The sequence below is a fragment of the Varroa destructor genome, unplaced genomic scaffold (genome assembly GCF_002443255.2).
Source record: "Varroa destructor unplaced genomic scaffold, Vdes_3.0 BEIS01000003.1, whole genome shotgun sequence".
Classification (NCBI taxonomy): Eukaryota; Metazoa; Arthropoda; class Arachnida; order Mesostigmata; family Varroidae; genus Varroa; species Varroa destructor.
The window spans coordinates 2633947-2655015 of NW_019211456.1; the positions used below are offsets into that span (position 1 = coordinate 2633947).

General features: G+C 41.3%; 1 protein-coding gene across 5 annotated transcripts in view; it reads right to left on the minus strand.

The window, feature by feature from the left end:
• The window catches only part of LOC111246852 (protein turtle-like), a 90509-nt gene extending 82513 nt beyond the window's left edge, over positions 1-7996 (minus strand). For 4 of the 5 annotated variants that reach the window (XR_015323525.1, XM_022797135.2, XM_086983393.1 and 1 more), the window contains exon 1: positions 6465-7996. Coding sequence is in view for 4 of the 5 variants with exons in the window: in XM_022797135.2 (XP_022652870.1) it covers positions 6465-6576 (112 nt within the window). In the remaining variant the exon portion in view is untranslated. The remainder of the gene's footprint in view (positions 1-6464) is intronic. The other variant, XM_086983392.1, reaches the window with a different exon arrangement.
• Positions 7997-21069: the final 13073 nt, after the last annotated feature.

Genomic DNA, 21069 nt, shown 5'->3' on the forward strand with positions numbered 1-21069 from the left:
AAACAACGGGATAATGGCGTTCGGACAGTCCAAGGGTAGAAAACGATCGTCGAAAGCTGAAAGTGCACCTGTCCGAGTCAGTGTGTCATGTGCATGTAGACGTGCCAAATATTAGAAAGATTCGCGATTAGACAGCGAAATATGCGCGACTGGGTAACACCAGAGTGGATACAAAACGGAGAAGATAAAAGATGTGGGATAAAAATGAAACATGGGTTAGGAAGACAGCACCGAGAAAGAGACCCGGGAGGGAGACAAAGAGGCGGCCAGGAAGTCGAATAAGTGGAAAATGGATATTTGGGTAGACGTTTGGGGACCATGGGCGAAGTCTGGGATTCGCAACTGGGGCTGAGTCAAGGGCTTCGTGACGGCCGGTGAACGGGGAGTGGTGGGGAACAAACGAGATAAGGACATGGATTACATGGGACAAGATTTCAGTATGAACACGAGAAGAGTGTACGCTGGAGAAAGTTGGAGAAGGTGGAAAGACGGCAAGATCCGACGATTGTATGGAAAAAGCGAAAAAGAAGTCGACCAAAGAAGATCGAAAACACATAGGTATTAAGGGAGGCCAGTTGGTGGTGAGGGGCGTGGTAGAGGCAGAGAAAAAGTGATGAAGATGGGATGCAGCGGCTAACGGAGAAGGCGCTCGGGAAGAAGGCACAAGAAAGTGGGTGAACAGAGAGCAAACGACGAAAAAAGAACGATGACTGAGATCGACCGACAGCGGCAGTAACGACGATCGTTGCCTTCGCTTCTGCTGTATACCGAAGCCGTTGTCCAAATAAAGAAAGACGCACGGTCGCTAAATTAACGCAAGAGCAAGGAATGGGTTGCAACGCGGATAAGATCGACGAAAAGTAATAAGAACGCCCACGAAGTGAACGGGTGCACGGGAAGCCTGTTACGTGGCCTTTGCCAACTCACGCTTTCGCTATTACTACGTTTTTGCTTTTCGTCGTTGATCTTATCCTATATGGCTCTGCGACCCGTTCAGTTCTTGTAGGTTCAACACCATAATGCGAATGTCTGTCTGTGTGTATGGAAAGTAATAATGGGATCAACAACTAAAGGATGAGCGAGAGAATGAAAATAGCAAAAGAGGCAAAGCAGTTCAGAGGTAAAAGGGGAAACAACAGAAATCAGAAATCTTCGCAATAAGCAAAAGATAGTAACGGGGTGCTTAGTGGGCGGCCTTCAGACAACGACTGCGGTACGAAGTTGATATAGGGGACAGGGAAAGAGATCTTCTTAAATGAAAAATGCTATTCGGATAACGATAATTTCCGTATAAGAAGGGAAAACGGCTTCGTCATTGTTGTTACAGCCATCGCTGTCCCCGATGAAGACGCGAATCGGTCTTGCTACTACAGCGCTTACGATTGCCGCCACTACTGGCATTGTCAGCACTTTCACTGCAAAGATCGTCACTATCAACAGCGCCAAATGCTAAAAACGTTGAGGACGCGACAGAAACTCGTTCCTTCAAGGCGGGCTCGCGGGTTGTCAAATCGTCCAATGGCCATTGTTCTTACGTTCCTTTCTGCTTCTTACATTTAGCTGCATTCTTCTTTCTGGGAGATCTCTTGTTGGGAAGACCGTGGCGAGTGAATATGATGGTTGTTCGTTGGCAGCACGAAACTACCGCTTTTGAGAACGCTGCAGGTTATCTCATGACCGAGCTTTAAGTACCGCGAAAAGCTAAACGCGAATGGCAAAGCGGAAAAGAAGAGCAATAGGAGCTGGCGCGTGATCTAGAGCTACGGAACGTGATGCAGTAGCTTTGCAGCTGCACCCGATGCTGAAAACATTTCTGCCGCTGTTCTCCACAGCGCGAAAAAAGACCGTCATTACCTGCTATGACGCTGAATGAATGATGCACGAAAATCATGCACTATTTTCCTGTATCTTTTTCGGTGACACGAAGCAATATTTGCTTCCTGTGCTACATTGTGATAGGATTTTAAAAAGTAAAAATAAAAAAAAAACACGACGAGAAATAACCGGGGACGCAATGCGTCGAAGCCTAAGACGTCGAGACCTTTTGAATCCTAAAACTATTGATATTGAATGAGCGTGTGCGCTTCACAACACGTGTGTATCTAGCATAAAAAATAAGCATCGACTTCAACAGTCAAACGTGAACGCAGTGCTCGTGTAACATAGTGTTTTCAACAAACATTGACGCCATTTTGTAGACTAACGCCTTACTAATAAGTGCTCTAAAAAATAATTGGAATGACACGTGTCACAAGTATAAACTACAAGGTTTATTTAACCTATATAATATAACAATGAATTCTGGACGCCGAAGAAATGATAACAGAATGGAATAAAATTATTTTATACTATATTTTCGCTAAACATATAGTCAAACAAAAATTTCGAATTAAAAGCTATTAACATTTTTAACCAAGCAAGCAATTCCAATTTTTGCTAATACCCCATTCTATAATAGTTAAAAAATTAGGCGCTGTCGCACATCATATCGCAGCCCGAAAAAGCCCTCTTTGTCAGAACTAACAAATACATCACAACCCATCTAGGAGGTTCGTTGGTGAGGCCCAGGAAATCAAATGGCCCTACTTACAATCAAATAGTTTTAAAGCGTATTTCGATATGGAGGATATATGATATAAATTTGATGGTGAGCGCATAATAGCGTATAAGTCCGCAGGTCAATCTTCACAAGTGACCTGATCAGGGCTAAATCTATCGGTTGAATTATCTATACGAAAAGAATGTTTATACGAAGATGGCATTTAGGCTAATGAGTATGGGTCATCTCGCAGCAAATATGAGTTGTAACGAATTTTCATATCCCAGGTCCATCTTCCATGAAAAAGCTCAATGCCCCATTCTTGGTCGGACTAGTCAGGAACTCTATTTAAATACGTCCAAATGTGTGAGGTAGTTCTTCAACTTAATCAAGAAGTATAGTGAGCAGTTGAGTTAAGCAAGTGTGATGACTAAATATGCCTGAGCTATGTGGACTGACCAGTCTTCACGTTTGCCGGTCTTCTTGCTAACCAATGTCACTTTCAGTTAGCATATCGATTTACTAACAAGTGGAAACATAAGTGTTTGCGAATTCTGTTCGTGCTAATTTCCTAACCAAGGAAGAACTGCAGACGAGACATGTTTGTCTCGTTTAATCGAATTGCCCACTGACAAGAAGACAGTGGCATAATGTCGGTCCTTTTGTGGTCGCACAACGTCTAGCCTAGGAACACTGCTCTCCTGTCTTGCTAGGACACGTGCATCGTCCTATATAACTTCCCTTATGTAAATTTAATATTGAGCCAACTAAAGCTGTGTATAGTAACGATTCCTGTTCTCCGTTGTATAGAACGAAATAATTCACATTGCGATCCGAAGCGTCAGCCACGCTTACGCTCCCTTATTCCAATGTACAATATATGCTAGCGAGAGTATAATCATTTTACTTTGTTCGCACATCACTTACACGACACAGCGTTTATATTAATCAAATGCGTATGTTCTTATGAAGCTGGATGTGAAGTTTGGAATATTTAATCTACCCTGCGGGTGGTTAGGCAGCCCACCATCGAGGAAATCAAAATGCTCCACAACCTAATCCAGTAAAATACAGACACTGAATGAAAACCTAGATACTCATTCCGGTCGAGCTGTATGAGACTCAATATGGTTTTTGCGAAGCAACGCTACTCTGGTTCAGCAATATACCAAGTTATACCCTATATTTTGTCCTTTCTACCGGCCAAACCGCCGTGAGTCATCTACCGGAAGCCATTTGGTACTATTTGACTTTGGCTCAAGATTTCCCCCTGCCATCGATTGCAATCCATTTCCTGTATCCGGCTTCCTTAGTAGTGGCAATAGTGGGGGGTTAGAGCTGAAGTAATGTGCAATGCAAGCATAATTCAAAATAATTTCTTCGGTCTTCGATGTAGGGACGCTTCATTGGCGAATCGCGTTGACAGGCTCCTAACTATTCCTACGGTTGTCGCTATTACTGCCATATTCCAAATTGCTACCAGCTACTTGAAGCAAACTTTGCTTGAGCTTTCAAGTTTTTTCAGCCATAGTCCTTGATGCGTTAGTCGATTATCCTTTTTGCATTCTGCGATAACTTCGCCACGTCCTATAGTTCGATCGGCTCTAGTATTTGTATTGCGAGAAATCTTCAGTAACTGGCTGTCGCCAGATTAAGCGTTGCTTTAGCCAGCCGTATACGAAAGGCAATTCCGCAATTCTTACAACAACTAGGCGGTCGACTACACTTTCCGTAGTGGTCATAACCTAAGTCCTCAGCTAATGAATACATACAGCCCACTTGCCTTGGCTGTTATCCAATGCGCCCGCACCCCTAACGGGGGCCGACTGCCCTTCCCAGTTTCGATTCGCTGCAACTTCTCTGCAGCCGCTATCGTCGACATACAGCGTTCGGCGGATCCAGTCGGTTTTCTCGATTTGGGCGGGCCGAAACAAACTGGGCCGCCAGCACATGGCACAGGATGAAGAAAACGGTATGGAAGAGAGGCGAACAGGGAGCGACAGGAGGAAAACGCAATTCTTCATTACTCCGGTCATGTCCCAAGGCCCAGCTCTCGAATCTTTACTGCTAAACGCTCAAAGCGGCCTCTGAAAATCTGTCCAGTTAGATGTAAATGCTAATCCCCAATGCGTATATGCTGTGTTAGTAGAACGACAGTATCAAACTACGGACGGCGGTCTGTGGTACCTGCAGAAATCCGTTCACGAGAAGTAGCAGTTGCTCCCATTTACATGTCCCGTGTATGCTTGTTTGCAAGTCCGAATGTATAGGGCATTTGAAATGTTTGCGTCTATTGTCGTGCGCGTGTTTGTCTCCGAACGTGCGAGTGAATTTCTGTGTCTCTATATACACCTGTCCCATAACAGACTTCAATTAGCTTAGAGATCGACGGTCCGTTGAACAGTGTGAAATTGTATGACAGTGCATGCGGTATTCGTGTGATGGGTTTGTAATGCTGAGTGTTATAGCAGTTAGCCACACTGAAGGAATACACATACGGCCACAAATGGACATAGGCACGTAGGTGAAGAAGCAATAGATAGCCATCTTAGCGGCGGTTGACCCAGATGTGGATCGAAGCCCCCCATTACGGGCGGTCCGGAACTGTGGCAGTGGTACGCTATAGTAGCAGCTTGAGGAAGAGGAGCAGGGAAAAACGATAGGGGCTTATCCATTTGTCACTGATGCCATACAAGATATTCGCTTTGGTCGGTTTAGCTGTTACGAGACACACGACACTGTTCATGAATGCTTCACTTATTCACACGCCGCATATATTCCTCAAATGCCACTATTTGTTGACCTCTAGCCGGCAGTCTCTTGCTCATTTTCTCTACTGCTCGTATGTTGCCGTTGACCCAGAGGCACATCGTCGCATCTTTAGGATGTGGTCGTCACAGATAATCACTCACCACCGTCGTTGTATCCTTCTTGGTATGTCTTTTTTGCTTCCATCCCCATTGCCACAGTCTTAGCTTTCCGATTCCCAACAATCTTTCCACATCTCTGCCTATCTATTGGCTTCGCTGCCGTCTTTCTCTCTCGTCCCCCTCATATCTTATTGTGCAACCATAAATCTGACCGAAAATATTGCGACTGACTTGGGTTTTATATAGCCAGTTTGGAAATTGGCCCCCAACAATTTACAACGATCGCTATTGCTGTTGATGTGCCGTGCACCTCGGCGAAGTAGAAGGCAGAGTGGGAAACATTGGCGGATGTTCTATTAACATATATCCCGTTAAAACTGTTACAGGATTTTGTTGACAATATGAGCTACTGAAAATTCATTTCCAGAAGTTGTATCTTCCAAAGTCGTTGTCACCTCTAATGGCATCTGTTTGCGGCGCATATATTGAGTAGCTCCATCCGTGTTTCTGTATTAAATAATTAATTAATGGGGTTGATCAAATAATTAATACTAGAGCACTTTTCACGTAGACGCTCAATTATCAACAGGACTTTTTTGCTCTAAAGTCAACCGGAAATGTACAATCACAAACCGATATCCGGTTCCCGAGGCAGACCGAAACATAGAGGGGCCAGATTTGACATCAATGCTACCGTTTCTAATTTAATGTAAAGAAGAGCTAATCTTAATCAAAATTATTATTAGGGCATCAAAGGACAGTGCCCTCTAAAATTGCAGATATGACCTAGTACAAGTTCCAGGTTTAATGCAATTTTACTAGCGTTTTTAGTTACGCCTGAAAGCCACGTTTTTTATTCATTTATGTTCGAATGTGTAACTAGGAAGCATAACGGTAAAATGCGTGTTCGGGTGATTGTAGCGGATGTTCGCGGCTTGTCACTACTCTCTATCCAAATCCTATTCTATTAAAAAATTTCAAAAGAAAGCCTCGGAAAACTTCGAGCCTCACATTGCACGTAATCCGCTCAGTGAAGAAACAATTGATTGACTCACCGGTGAGCTCATCATCGTCGAACGCGTGGACGGCACCGATTATCGGCAGCAGAATGAGACTGACCGCTATAACTTTGGCGGCCGCCACATGGCAACTCATGAACTGCTTCATTTTCGGTGGTTGTTGTTCGTGGTCGTGTTGATGCAGCACGAGGTTCTCAGCGGTAACTAGGCACAACGAATAAGAGCCTGATTTCTTCTTAGTAGCTGTTGTTGTTGTTGTTAGTGGTGCCGCTGTTGTCGCTCCCGCTGCTGTCGCTGGACCTTGCACGTCGTGTGCTCGGCGGTCGTAAGCTTCACACTGTCGACAATACACGAGATCGCGCAACGTTTACCAGCCGATTGCGACAACTGCACCATTAACGGCACGGACAACAGTGACGTGGACTGCTGCGGCGGTGGCAGCAGCAGCGCACTTCAGGGTGACGGCGCCATTTTCCTTGTCTTGAACGCGGTGCTGAGATAATCCTGAGAGGGGGCAGCGCTGGATGTTAGCACAACAGCACGAACCAGTGAGGCACCCATCATTGTTAGAAATCGTACGATACATTTGGCTCATTATTTTTCGTCTAGACCACAGAAGAGAACAACAATAATAATTCGGTAGTGTTAAGTACTCTGGACAGTGTACTTTATTGCGGCAGAGGTCTTGCTCCCGCCTAAAGTGCGGGATGACGGCCGACACAGGACCAGTTGGCTGGAAGAGCACAAAACGCAACGTTTTATATTTCGACACTGATTGAACCGAACTTCACAGCACCGATTGATCATAACACGAAACTCACGACACACTGAAGTATATTATCGATGCAACGTTCACACAAACGACGAAGGCACGTCGCTGTCCAACGTCATCGAAAGATCAGGAAAAAAGGGATTACGATAGCAGTGGGGGGTGCTTAGGCTACCTCTCTGGGTAGACGGCAGTAGACCGCCAATCACCGAAATGAACTAACAACAACTTCTATAAACATAGTAAAACACCTTCCATCCATGACTTATGGGTGGTTGGCACGCCGTAATATGCATAAACGTGTATAGGTAAATGTTTTCTATATGCCTACATGCACGTACGCAGGTGTGCGACATAACAATCGACGCTAGGTAGATAAAGGGTATCCGCTATGTATTGGCACTAACACTTCCGTATTACTATTAGATGTGTCCGTCTACCACACCTTCGGTAGGCTATTGACATGCGCGTCTCGGATCAACTCAGCGACCGGACGAAAGGAAAAGATAACCGCTGCATCACTACCCTAGTACTCCCAAGTAGGGTTATCGCTAGATCATCGACATCAACATAAAAGTAAGACAATCATCACGATAATAACGCTAATGTTTGACTGTGACGTACGAGCTAGAGCTTAATGGTAACGATGATGATGCTGCCTACAATAACAGCGACTACTGTGTGCGCTGTAGTAGTAGCAACTGTAGCAGCAAAGGCAGTAGCGGTAAACACAGACGTCTACAAATCTGGAGAGACAGATGTACGCGAACTCCCGGTTCGCTAGGGCCTCTCTGCTGTTAGGACGGGACCTCTGCACTCTTGGGGGAGAGTTTGGCCGGCATGGAGTTGGGAGAGGGCAGCCGTTCAACCCTTTGCCTCGAAATGGCTACCCTCTCCTCGGGTGCGAAACCCTCCGCGGGGGAAGTAATGCCAACAGTTCGCAGCGTCTGCATCAGTCCGCATCGTATAGCCTATAGCAATAACGCTATTCAAGTACTATATTAGACAGGACAATCTAGACAGCAAAAACAGCAGACGAGTTGATCGGTCGACAACCGATACCAAAGATTCGAGCAACTGCAAATGTCAGCATTGGCACGGCCTTTTTTTGAGAATATCTTTTAGAAAAGCAAATGCTTTTATTGCTTAAGGATGACGGTATACGACGAACACGAGAGCCGAATGGAAAAAAGCAGCCAGTTATGCCATTCGGGAGAATTGAACCGAGTTGGCCGTCACCATTATGAGATTACCGTAGCCGCTACCAATCTCTGTATAGAGAGTCACTGTGATAGATACATTTTATATAGATCTAGGCCTTCTGCACCTATCAATATATATGGAGCCTACGCGTCTCGCTTGAGAATTCACTCTTATTTGCAGTATTGGATCCCTAGCAGCTACGAGAATACATTATGAGCCCCAATGGAGAGAAGACCCTTGTTGGTAAATTCTAATTCACCATGGACGGTGAAGGTGGCAGCACTGGCACGACCCGAAGAAGATCGAATTGAAGGACACGATACAGGGTTATGCTTTAATTCTTCAGGTCCATTAACAGTGTTCTTATTTACATGCATGTAAATAAATAAAGGCTATCTGTTCTGCGATCTGATATTTTGTAATTGTGTAAGATCAATAGTGGTCAATTTGACGTTTCGAAAGGCGCGTTAATAGTATCGCATAAAACAAGTGTTAGCCAAAATGTCGTCCAACAACCTGGTTCATTTAATACCGTAACTAAAAGAGCTGCTTCATTAAGCCAAAACATATAAAAGAAAGTTTTTCCTTGTGAAACATCTATCTAGCAGCTATCTACGATCTGTGTATTTTTCTAGAGATGGCTTTGTTTAGTGAAACGATTAACGCCATGTTTTCAACATTGCAGACCTGCAGCTTTACTGATGCCGATAAGTATCAGAGAACTTACAAATTCTACGGGAATCTACCCAGTTTAAAACAACGCCTGGCTAAGGTTAGCTATCGGCTTCGAGGGTAACATATTTGTCGAATTTCCTCTTTTTAACAAGATCAAACCATATTTACTGGGCGGTTCGGCTTGATGGCTGAAACGTGGATGGATATATGCGAATTCCCCTGACGGCTTGGTTACTCGGTAAATTATGCTAAAATATCGGAAAAATGTGCTTCTGCTAAACGCTGTCATATGGATGACAAACGGCGAGGATGAAGCAAGGGTGTGTGTATTATGCCTACAGAGGCCGTGAAATTCAAACATACGTTTGAAGGAGCTAGGTTCGAGGCTGTACGGTGGCTACTAAATCAAAACGATCGTCATGCGTCTATTTGAGACGCTATAAGTTCCTGTGATGAATGATACCAGATTGATTCAATGCATAACATCATAATTAGATTAAAATTGGCAACGCTTGCCATTATGTGTTCAATGTTACATCACTCAGCCGAGCGCCTCAGGGTTCTCTTATTGAAATAGGACAGGAGATGCTTGAAGGTAAAATTTGCAAAACACACAATTTCCAAAATGAACTGACGAATACGTTTGTCTAGCTTGACAATGATAAAATACAGAGTCTTAGGGAGTTTGCTTGTCGAGACCCGATAGAAAAAATCTAGTCGTGTTGCCTCATGAGTTTCCATAATACAATCAGGGTTACCATAAATAAGAGCCTCGTAAGGGATCGCTTGCTTCGAACTTGCCCTTCAATAGTTGCGGCGTTTTAGTGGAACTCCATATATTCTGTATTGAGTTAATCCAAATTCGAAAGAAAGCCCTTAACATATCGCTATTAACATAACAACGAGAATCATTAGCAGCTGGGCGTAAAAGAGAACGGCTTGATGACGTCTCGGTTCGCAGTCTTCATCATACGGTGCCACGAACTTTATAATTGTTTGTAAATAGAGTAATAATGTTCGTATATTTATGTGTTTACTGCTTCGGGCTGATAAAAATGTAAATTAATTGAAAAATAATCTTCGGAACAAAATTAGGATCGCTGTAGAGCTGCCTTTCGGTCCAATTAGCACACGTAAGGCGCTTCGCATAATCTATGGCTTAAGCTCCTTGATTAGCTAAACCTTGTAGGGCTCCATAGTGATGTCTTCGTCCACTACGTTCCTGGTAGTCCCGTACGATATTCGGCCAGAAACTGAAAAGTTCGGATGTCCTTAGCTATTGCATTAACGACTTACTTCATGCTCGCTTCCTAAGGCCTTAGGCGCACGTATCAACACATACAAACCCACTTGTTTTAAACTTTTCCACTGGACTGCTTGCAAAAAGATTATGGCAGTTGCATTGGACTTGTGGCGAGCTGTACCATGTTGTCGTGAGTAACTATCGTTATAAGAAAAATAACAAGATCCAAATCTTTTGACGTCCGTGCTCTTTCGCATGGATACTATCTGAACTGCGTCCGTAACCCAATTGTCAGCCGGAAATCTCACTGAAGTTAATCGGGCTACATAAATTGGGGGTATAAATTCTAGCGGCTCCAGATGTGACAAAAAATCGACTCAGCCAAACAAAAGGCGCGAAAGTAACAGGCCGAATCTCTTCATCTTAGTCTCTACTAGAGGAGAATGTGCTATCTCGTCGTTTGTCTTGGATGTGCTCCGTTTTTGCTGAAGTTAACAAGGACAGCATTTCTTTTTGCGGTGATGTTAAGTCTAACACTCGGGTCCGTTTTTCTGTTTAACGGGCCCAAAAATTAGAATAAATTTTTCAGCTACAGTTTTGCCCGGATTAAAATTTAAATCTTTCACGGAAACTTTACACAGCCCAACTTCTATAAACACTTGTTTATTAACCACGTTCTACAATTTGGGTTTCTAATCATGCGATGATACTATGCTGTATGTATTAAGCAAAACAGTCGAATACGTAAAAATAATGTAACTTATATGACCCATCGTTATCGTTAAGCACAAGCATGTACAGCTGTAGAATTGCCATTAAAGCTGCCATTTGAACTATCTAATGAACTCCATACTGACAATAGTATATCAAAAAAATAGGTAAGAGGTACTGTGTAGCAGTATGGAAATGAAACGGGTTTAAAAATACACAAAAACGATTGACGAAGAAAGGAAAATAAGCTAGCAAGGATGAATACTGAGCTCTGGGGACGATGTTCAATGCTTGAGAAATCATCGTTAATGAAGAGAAGAAGACCGCTAGACTGTTACGTATGTTTAGATAAAATAGAACCAATTAAAAGGAAAACGAAAGTGAAAAATCAATGAAACTATCGGAAAGCTTGAATTTGACTAAATTTAATGTGGAAAAGGAACGTTTGGCCAGCTAGGTTAGAGTGTATCATGGACTCCTATGCCAGAATCAGAAAGGGTAAGCAGTCAGTTTAATACAAATGCATAATATGTGTAGAGACGTAGCAAGTAAAAATGGCACAGGAATTTCGAAGAAGAGAGTGGCAAACGTAACATTGTTACACACAATGCTAAATTTCCACATACATATAAGCATTTAGAAGAAAAGCTTACAAGCTCTATAAAAGAATACGTAAAGGCAATAGTATATGGTCCGAGACGTAAATACGGAGAGCACTTCGTCGGCTGAGCATTATTATCCAGTGTTGTGGCATATAGTTGACATCCACTGAAAAATTCAGCCTGTGAATGATGGGAGACGCAAATGCACCATGACTATCCGAAGGATACTGGTAGCCAGTCGACCGATAACGTATTAGCTCTACCACTTCTACTTAACAGTTTTCAGCTGAAAATATAAATGCAAAACAGAGCAATCAATACAGAAAAGTCTCCTGTTGCCAAAGCGGCGAAAAAACTTCAAGTGCTCACTGATCCTCAAGCCGAAACATTATATGCCAACGCTTTAAAAGCGAGATTTAATAAAGATGATAACACGTGTCGATTACGTAATGACGAAGAATAAAAATTCCGTCTGCCCAAAATTGCTCATGGGGCATGAATGCTGTGCTAGTGGAAACGATCATCTTGGCTAAATATATTTGGCGTCAGGCGCGAACCTTATCGCTAAGCTTAAATCTATTTCTGACAGGCTCAATAGATAACCAGAGGCTCCTATGATAGGTCAATGATAACATTCACACTCGATAAACGTATTCGTTTGCTTTTAGGCAATGAAAACACGTTTCTGATCTTCGTTAAATCTTATTTTAAAATAAAATAATTAATAAAACTGATACCGGTTCCGAGGTTTTGTCTGCCAAAAGAGTAAGTCTATCGATTCTTTTTAACTAGCCTCTGTAATTGGCTTTACATAGAGCTCGGGACGCGCGGTCTAAACAGTAAAATTCAATTGTTTTAGCATACAATTAGCACGAATCACTTACGTCCAACAAGTTGATTTCGCTTTGCCCCTAACGGTGGAAATTTCCATCGCTTTTTTCCTGCTGTCGTGAGGGGTTCCTCGTTTTATTTTATTATTATCACCTATTTGTGGGTTATGATATACTCGCTTGATTGGCAAGCGGAAAATATGTGCGGATTTATCGTTCTGTATTGATATTCTATATATAACAAGATATTCTAGTCTGGCTGGCTAAGGTAAACGAGTGCGTATAACATTTACGGTATCGCGCAAACAAGATTAGACGCCCTATTTAAGTAGTTGTGACCATATACATTAGCTCGGATTGATGTTGACAGTTGCGGCAAGCGCCGGAAGGAATATCGTATGATTTCAGCAAACACTTAACTGAATCGAAGATACGATCAACAAATAATCATAAATAACAACAAATAATAGGACATTGCGTTGCATATATTAATTAATAACAAATGCAGGTTTTTTTTAAATTAAGTTTGGAATTGATTTGTCATTTGTAGCACCGAGTGGCAATTTAATCGGCTCAAGGTTCGTTTGAGTATTCTCGTTTCACGTTCGGCGTCACGGGAGAAAAAGCGTTTCGGGGCTATCAGTTTTTCTGCGCCCACGAATAGCCCCGAACATCATCTAGCTAAATAGGCCAAATAATGCCATAATCGCTGTAAACCACCCCAATAATGTCCAGGTTTTCAGCACAATGTTTTTGCCTCAGTCTTATTTTATCTAGCCTGTGCTAAAATTTCGTGTATTTGGACTTTCGCAGTTGGCAGCCGTCAGCTGTTTACTAACTTAATCATTCTTCCAGTCGCCTCCATTGTTTCTATGCGTAAACACACAGGGCGCAGGGGCTTTGTATCAGAAGGCTGAATGAGAACAGAAGTTTGTTTTTTTTTTTTTGTATTTCATATATTTTCATACACATAAATTATAGATTGTTGTAGTGTACAACGTTAGCAAAATATATATCCAGTGCGAAACATCTGTTGACAATATAGGATATATATATATATATATATATATATGTATATATGCTTACGTATAACAAACCTTACTCTTTCGTTTTAGTTTTGTCGTATAGAACGACCTGCTTTTCGGTATGTTGTTGATTGATAGTAAATTGTCTGTCAAAATACGTGATCCCGCAGTACTTTTCGTACACGAAGACTTTGATGTTGTCTCTCTAAGAAGCCAATACGTCTCGGAACGAATTGCTATTGACCAAGTTGAGCTTTTCCCTAGAATAGCGTAAACTACTTCTAATAAGTGTTGCACTTTGTCTATATATAATATATAATTTTTTTGAGAACTAGCTACCTAAAACTAGGGTACCCAGTTTATATATCACAGCAGTTAATTCTGACTACGTTTTAAACTATAATATTTATTATGTAATAATAAAAGGGTAAATTTTCAGTCCGCTATGACCTTGCTTGCGAACTCACATCTTCGGGGAGCCCGGACGCGAGTTCATTTTATCATGATTTGCTTGTTGCTCCAACTTTTACTACATCAATGAGAGGTGCTATCGAGCTATTCATCTGTTTATAGTGTACGCCATAGAGCTAAGGGGTGGAGCTGGGTAGTAAACAAACGTATTCAATAAATGTAAAATTTTATAGTTTCGTTTCTATTTAATTGATTAATGTCTAAATTAATTAGTATGAAATAAAATAAATTTTACAAAATCCGAACGATATTTAAAGGTTTATTCATTTTGTGTGAAGCAAATATATCTCTATTTTCGATACTGCAGTAAATTTTTATGGTCTAGCGATTCGATGTACGAGAAATATTAGATAGAACATTATTATATTAAGGTTTTTTTTGGCCCAAAAACCTGAGAAGTGCTCATCTATCGAGCAACTTTTTTCAGTGTTTCCTGTTTTCAGATGCGGAAGAAATTAAAGAGCGTCTAGCTAGATGTGAGCTGGGTACAATGGTTCAAATCTATCGTTTGTACAGCGGAAAAACAAAGGGCTTCTTATATCAGCCGACGGTTTTTTGCTGGTAGATGATTGGTGCAGTTCACTATGGTTTTCATATACTTTCTATTGGATGCTGGGATCGTAATGAGAAAAACCGTTTGCGAATATATTCAAGGCATGCAGTGTATCTTATGAACGTTTGTGTTAAAACTTTTACTTTCCAAGGTGAAAATGTTAGATATAATGTATGGAAGAAGTGGCCATTGCTGCTTGACTGTTTTGTCAAATGAAGCATCAAATATGGTACCTTACAGATCTTCGACTTTAATGAAGTGCAAGAAGTAAAGACGATAGCTGATTTCTTACAATAGCGTTTTAATACGTATCTGTGTTTATAGAACTAGGCTCATTTGTTTTTGCACTGTGTGAGGGTCACTGCATCTGTTTCAACGAAATGGCCCATTAGTCGTTATGGATAGCGTGTACGTTTCTGTTCGACCAACCGGCTACTGGCTATTATTAAACGAGACCTCAGAAGAAGATCGCTTTTGGTATCCTTTATTTTGTTTCAGCCACCAAACCTCTCTGGGGATAACCTAGTGATCAGAAACCGAGTTGCATTCAGTTGAACGGCAATAGGACGCCAAGTACGTTTGAGTCACAAGCAGACTGGCCTTTACTTCCAAGCCTCCTTGCTCTCTTTCGGCAAAGCTATCCAGACGAGAACTGTTCCTGCCTCCGATTCCCTATAGCGCACACACGACAACATCTAAACAGCGGCTATTAGATAGCCCTGTCAGAACGAGTTGAACAGATGGGAAAGAAAAGGGTCCCATGCAGCTGTCTAGTTTAGACCAGGAAAATTGTTTTTTGTCATTATTCGGTTTAAGTTTATTTTGTCGATTTGACGATGTTGCAGCATCGAAAATTCAGGACATTTTCTACACTGCCGCTGCCTTTTTCTTCAACCATTGTCGCCTCTACTGTCGCTAGCGTCGTACAGAGGCGGAACAGAGAACCTTGCGAAAAAAACAAGCGCCTCTATAAAGCTTGAGTGGTAAATTGTTTAGGTATTCAACAATTGTGTGCGATCGTTAACTGCTTAGTAACAACTATGTCTCAGCTATGGTAGCGTATCTCGCCAAATCTATAGACTAAGCGTCCTGAACGCAACGGTAGCTGCTTTTCGTGATACATGATTCGCTGCCAATGCAATACATCCAGTTACAATGCTCGATACGTCAATATCGAACTAAAAAGCGTAGATAAAGGCTTCAGAGGTATTCTGTGTCACAATATCGGGCCACGTGTATCTTACCGATTCCACTAAAGCCTTTTCCCGAAACGAACATACCCGACTTTAACGTTGTAGCAATAAAGGACCTTCTTTGTAGATTACTGTTTTTTGCGATGCTCTAAACGTAAACAATCGTAGTTACATTGCACTTCTTAGAAACAAGTTACCAGTCCAGCATGCAAGTTGCGTCCCAGTATACTACTAAATGTTTGTTTATCTAGGTTTTTAGCGTTTGTTATATTCATAGAGGAACACTGTATCTGGTGAGAATCAATAGCGTTATGGAAGCACACAGACAATAGGAGAATAATTGTGGTTGGATGAAATTTGAATGAAAAAAAGAAGGCAAGCTGTCTTGCCTGGCCGGCATCTCGAAAGTTTGTCTCGTACTGTAACGTACAAGATGGCTGGCTAGTCTAATTTTGGACAATGTTCTGTGATAAGTGATATTCGACAGCCATTACTTTAGGTACTAGAAGTAAGCCAATCCGCTTAAAACAGAACGACGGAACCTAGGCTCGGACGAGCGCTCTCGCTCGGCCAACTCTAGATTTGTCTCGCTTGTTATGTGGTGCTTTTAAATGTATATTTTAGTGTAATTAGAGACTTTTTTTCGATGTTGGCTGATTGCCACCGGCCGAGATTAACGGCTCCAGTCGACGGATTCATTTCGTTGTCGAGTTGAACGTGAATAGGGTCAGTTGGCCTTCGACTGATCTTTCAGCAGCGTACGTGATTTCAGTCGGCGTTAGCAGAACTTTTAATATACATTACGCTTGATAGGGTTGGGTAACCTATTGATTCTGCTTACGAAATATTGCTAAAGTCTAAGGATTTTTCAAGGTTGCTCATTTCTCTGTTCGACGCCAGCCATTTAGGCTGTTACTGGACTAGGTTGGCTTTCAGTGCGAAACAAAATAAGTCCACTCCTCGACCCAAAATTTAAGCCATCACGAATTTGTAAATTTAGCGAGCAAATACGATTTGCTTTTTTAGAACAAACAGTAAAAAAGGTAATGAGTATATTTCTATTTAATAGTGATAAATTTTGATTTACGGATTCATGGACGTCCGTCGATCCTGTATGGACCCTGCTGCGGGGAGATCACCAAGACGGGAGAGGTTTGATGGTTTATTTTTTAATTTTTATTATTAATAAGTGTCTATGATTATAGGTAAATGTTCGAGGATTCGTTTTATCTTTGTTACGATTTTTTTATAGGAATCGAACTCTATATTTAAAAGTAGAAGTCGCCTAATCTTTTACCACATCTAAAACCGTGTGTTCATACAGATTCTGCAAGGTAGTTGGATTAAGCTGATTTTTAATGGGTAGCTAGAATCTCACTGAGGAAGAAGCTGCGCGTGAAATGGAGGTGACATAATCGTATAATTCATGCAAAACGAATAACGTGGGTAAATTTAGTTTGTTCTTTCAAGTGTTTTCCCCAGAGTAGTTTCTTTTTTTACTTTATAGATACGCAATGCTAGCTTAGTTAGAAGTGGCTAAAAAAATTTCCACTACCTATGCATACATCGTATGATTTATATTCTTCGATTGAAAAAATTGTTTTCGCCGAGTGGTAAGATCACTTTTTTTCCTTAAGATGAATTGCTCTAAATTCACGGGATCATGGACCGCAAACAAGGCGCTGCATAGAAAAAAAAAACATATTTTTTATAACTGGACACCCGCAGAGTTCGCGTAACAGGGTTTTGGGAGAACTGTTGTAAAGTATTATCTATGTATAGCAGTATTCGGTGCAATAGAGCTCAGATATTGAAGCAAACCTATAAGATAACTTCTAGCATGGCAGCAGGGCTGTCAGAATGTATCAGTGACCGATCATACGTAATATGGCTAATAAGTTAACTAATCAGAAAAATAGAACTGATATAGCGGAATAGTTGCAACACGATTACGGGATTGATACTGTAGAATCCCAAACTACAACGAAAAAATTGGTAAAGAGATCCAACTAGAATTGAACAACGTTGTTTCGCCAGCCGCCGCGCAGGTGCAGTCTGACTTCGCTGTAGGTGTCTACCCGGCTACAGATCTTTCTTTCTTTTGGGTTTTTTTTTTTACTATCCCGAATTTTTCATACATTCCTATGAGAAAATTGTGAAGGCTGATGAAGACTATATTTCTTGTGGGAACATATTTTGAGGAAATAGCAGTCTAATAGTTACATCGAAATCTAGATGAAGGTTGATTTTTTCTCGTTGCAAACGATAGAATCAGATGACCTGGCAAAAGATCGAATGTGACATCTGTTTCCCTCGTGTGGTAGCAGGGTAAATATAATACGCTAATTTTGAACGATTTTTGAAATAAGTTTATCGTACATCTCAATACAAATCTTGAAGTGGCTGATATGGCAAATATTTTGGCATACTTTTCTCTAAAATACTGCATGAGAAAAAGGGCAAAATATCAAAAGCATTTCTGTCATTTTAACTACCGCTTTCTCGACAATGTTCTCGGCGTCAACCGACAGATTTCAAAGCGAAAAGAAAATCTAGGCTATATCCGAAATCGGACGTAGTTGGACGTAGAAATAGAAGGCGCTAAAAATGGAACAGCGTAGCTGTTTTGCGTATATGATGCTGAGATTAAAATTTTTACATAGCGTTTACATGGGGGACTCATTTTTTATAGTATCGATCAAACGATCTGGATGAGCTGAATTAATAATTAGTGATATATGTCTATAAATCTAAATCGCAATTTTTAGGTCTAAAGTACAGTTTAAAGGGCGAAAATCAAACGTGGCATTCTAAAAGGAAGAATCATTTTTTCCCCATCGATCGATAGATTCGGACAAGCTGAGAAGGATGTTCTTCACGTCCCTGTATCTAAATCGAACGTTTCAGGGGGCAAACGTCCAATTTACTCGTGTAATACGGGAAATTAGTGAATTGGTGATATATGCCAACGTGCAATTTAGGCCAGCCGTGGTACAAATCCAATATATTCATAATAAAACTGTAAGGTAAGTGGATAACTGCGTATTAAGGTATAATTGTCTATCTGTACTAAAATTTAGGTCAGATCGGGTGGCCAAATCAAAACTGGCGCAGAGCAGGCCCACGCGTCCGTCTAGTATGAAATGGAAAAATATAGTAGTTCTGGACCACGGCTATTTTTGCTGATTATGTGGCTACTCATGTGTATTAGGCTTAAAAAATTATTGAGCGAACAAGGCAGCATCGTCTCGTATCTGGCTGACATTCCCAATTCTCTAAATAGAATATTTCAAGTCAACGTTTGGCGTATGCGTTCACGAATGGCTGAATGTTTTTGCCCAAGGTATGTCATCGCATTAAGATTGAAAGACGTTTCCGTTAGGGCCGACAGATGCCACCGACGTCCGATCGTTTCATCCTGTCTAAGCGAACCATTTCAGGATAATTGCTTTATTGTCAGGTGTGTCCCTGTTACTTTTATTGAGCTGTTTAAGTAAGAAATGGTGATTAAGTGCGCTCAGTCATGTTTTATAATAAAAAAAGAAAAAATTTTATAATAATAATTTTATTAAATTATTATTATAAAACTTTTTCACTGTTTTAGCTCTGAAAAAATTACTGTCAAGTTATTTGCCAGGTCGAACGTGCAATGCCAATTGTTCGAGTATAATCGCTTCAAGTCTGAAGACTCCAACTTGAACAATAGATCACGCTTTGCACGACCATAGGGAACAGCATGCACTCCTTAAGGAAGATGAGTCCTGAGAGCTCTCTGCACGGCTAGGATAACCCACGTGACTGTTATCAATCCTTTGTATGCCCTAGAAAAGATCCAGGCAAAAAGACCCTAAAAGCAAAAAACACTACTAACCGTCTGGTATGCCCTTCGTTGCTTGCGTGACAGAAAGGGAAGGCATGTCTCTAGAGAAGGCCGTTAGAAGTCATTAAGTAATTGAAAAGAGCCGGCGAATTAAAAAGTTTTTTAGGAAGAATTCTAAACGCGTACCGGAATCGTTATACCTCACACAGCCCTCCGATTCGACGCTACGGGAAAAAGTTCATGGCTAAAAACTGCATCTTTATGTATCACAGGATCAAATGAGCTATCTATAAGCTAGTGAAACCCTAAACAGAGTTATAGGAAACAAGTTGCAAATTCAACTTATTCGTCTAGCCCACGATATTCACAAAAAAAGGTCCTTGCACTGATATTGCTGCATGACAATATGATATCCCGTGTTGTTTTGATGACCCAGCGGGCGGCAATGGACCTTCAATGGCAATCTGTCCCAGACATAGCTCCATCTGATTATCACTTAGTTCGATCAACGCAGGATAAACAAATAGGTAAACACCTCAGGCCAGATGCTGAATTACGCAAGTGGATCAATGAATGGATCGCTTTAGGACGACCCACCTATTTGGCGGGATACATACATCTGCTTGGAGAACGATGGGTGAAAGTTGTAAAAAGCGAAAGTTTCAATGAAGTGACTAAAAAATAACGGGAATTATTTTCGACCTAAATTGATGTTTATTAGGTTTCAGAAAGATAATATGTTACTGGAGAACAAAGCGAACGACGGCATTTCTCGTCTCATTATTCTTCAGTTTCAAGACTTTCACGTTTTCAGAGCTTCATATACGACTGAATGCAACGTGAAGTTCACCTCGATTAATAACCGGTTCCTTTAAAGATGAAAACGTGTTGTATCGTTTGTCTTTTTGCGCCTTGCAGGTTATCATGGCGAAACATAACTGTATAGGAAACTGAAGGTGGCTTAGTAGGATTGCAGCATGTTCTGAAGGACTGAGAGCTGGACAATCTGGTCTTTAGATCTGCTGGTGGTAATTTTTGTGACAATAAGGTGATTGTATGATCATTGTTGCTCCGTCAGACTTTCGTAGAATTTTTCTCCGGTAGCAAATTATGAGGTAAAGGTCCAAATAGCTCTAGGCTGTGAAACGCATCGGCATTGGCGGCGCATCATCTGTTTCTAGATTAGACCATTTATCCTTCATTTCCAGAGAATCTTTCGATGCGGATATCGCTTATATTTCGGAGCATCTTATGTTTTTTGGCAAGTGCATTGACAGGATTTTCCAATGTCGGAGAATAGATCAGGTCGACATTGTAATTTTTGACCTCAAGCTACAATTGCAGGAGCCTTCCTTCTCACTTCCTATCTCAGTCCTTCATGGCTGTTGAGGGTAGCGGCTCGCCATGTTTACAAGCGTCTGAAATTTGCTATGTGTTTGTAGACAACGATTAATGAGTGCACTGCACAATTCGAGTCAGCTACTGATAAAGTTCGTATCATTCGTATGATTGTAGGATATCGTAGATTTCTATCGGATAAAAAACT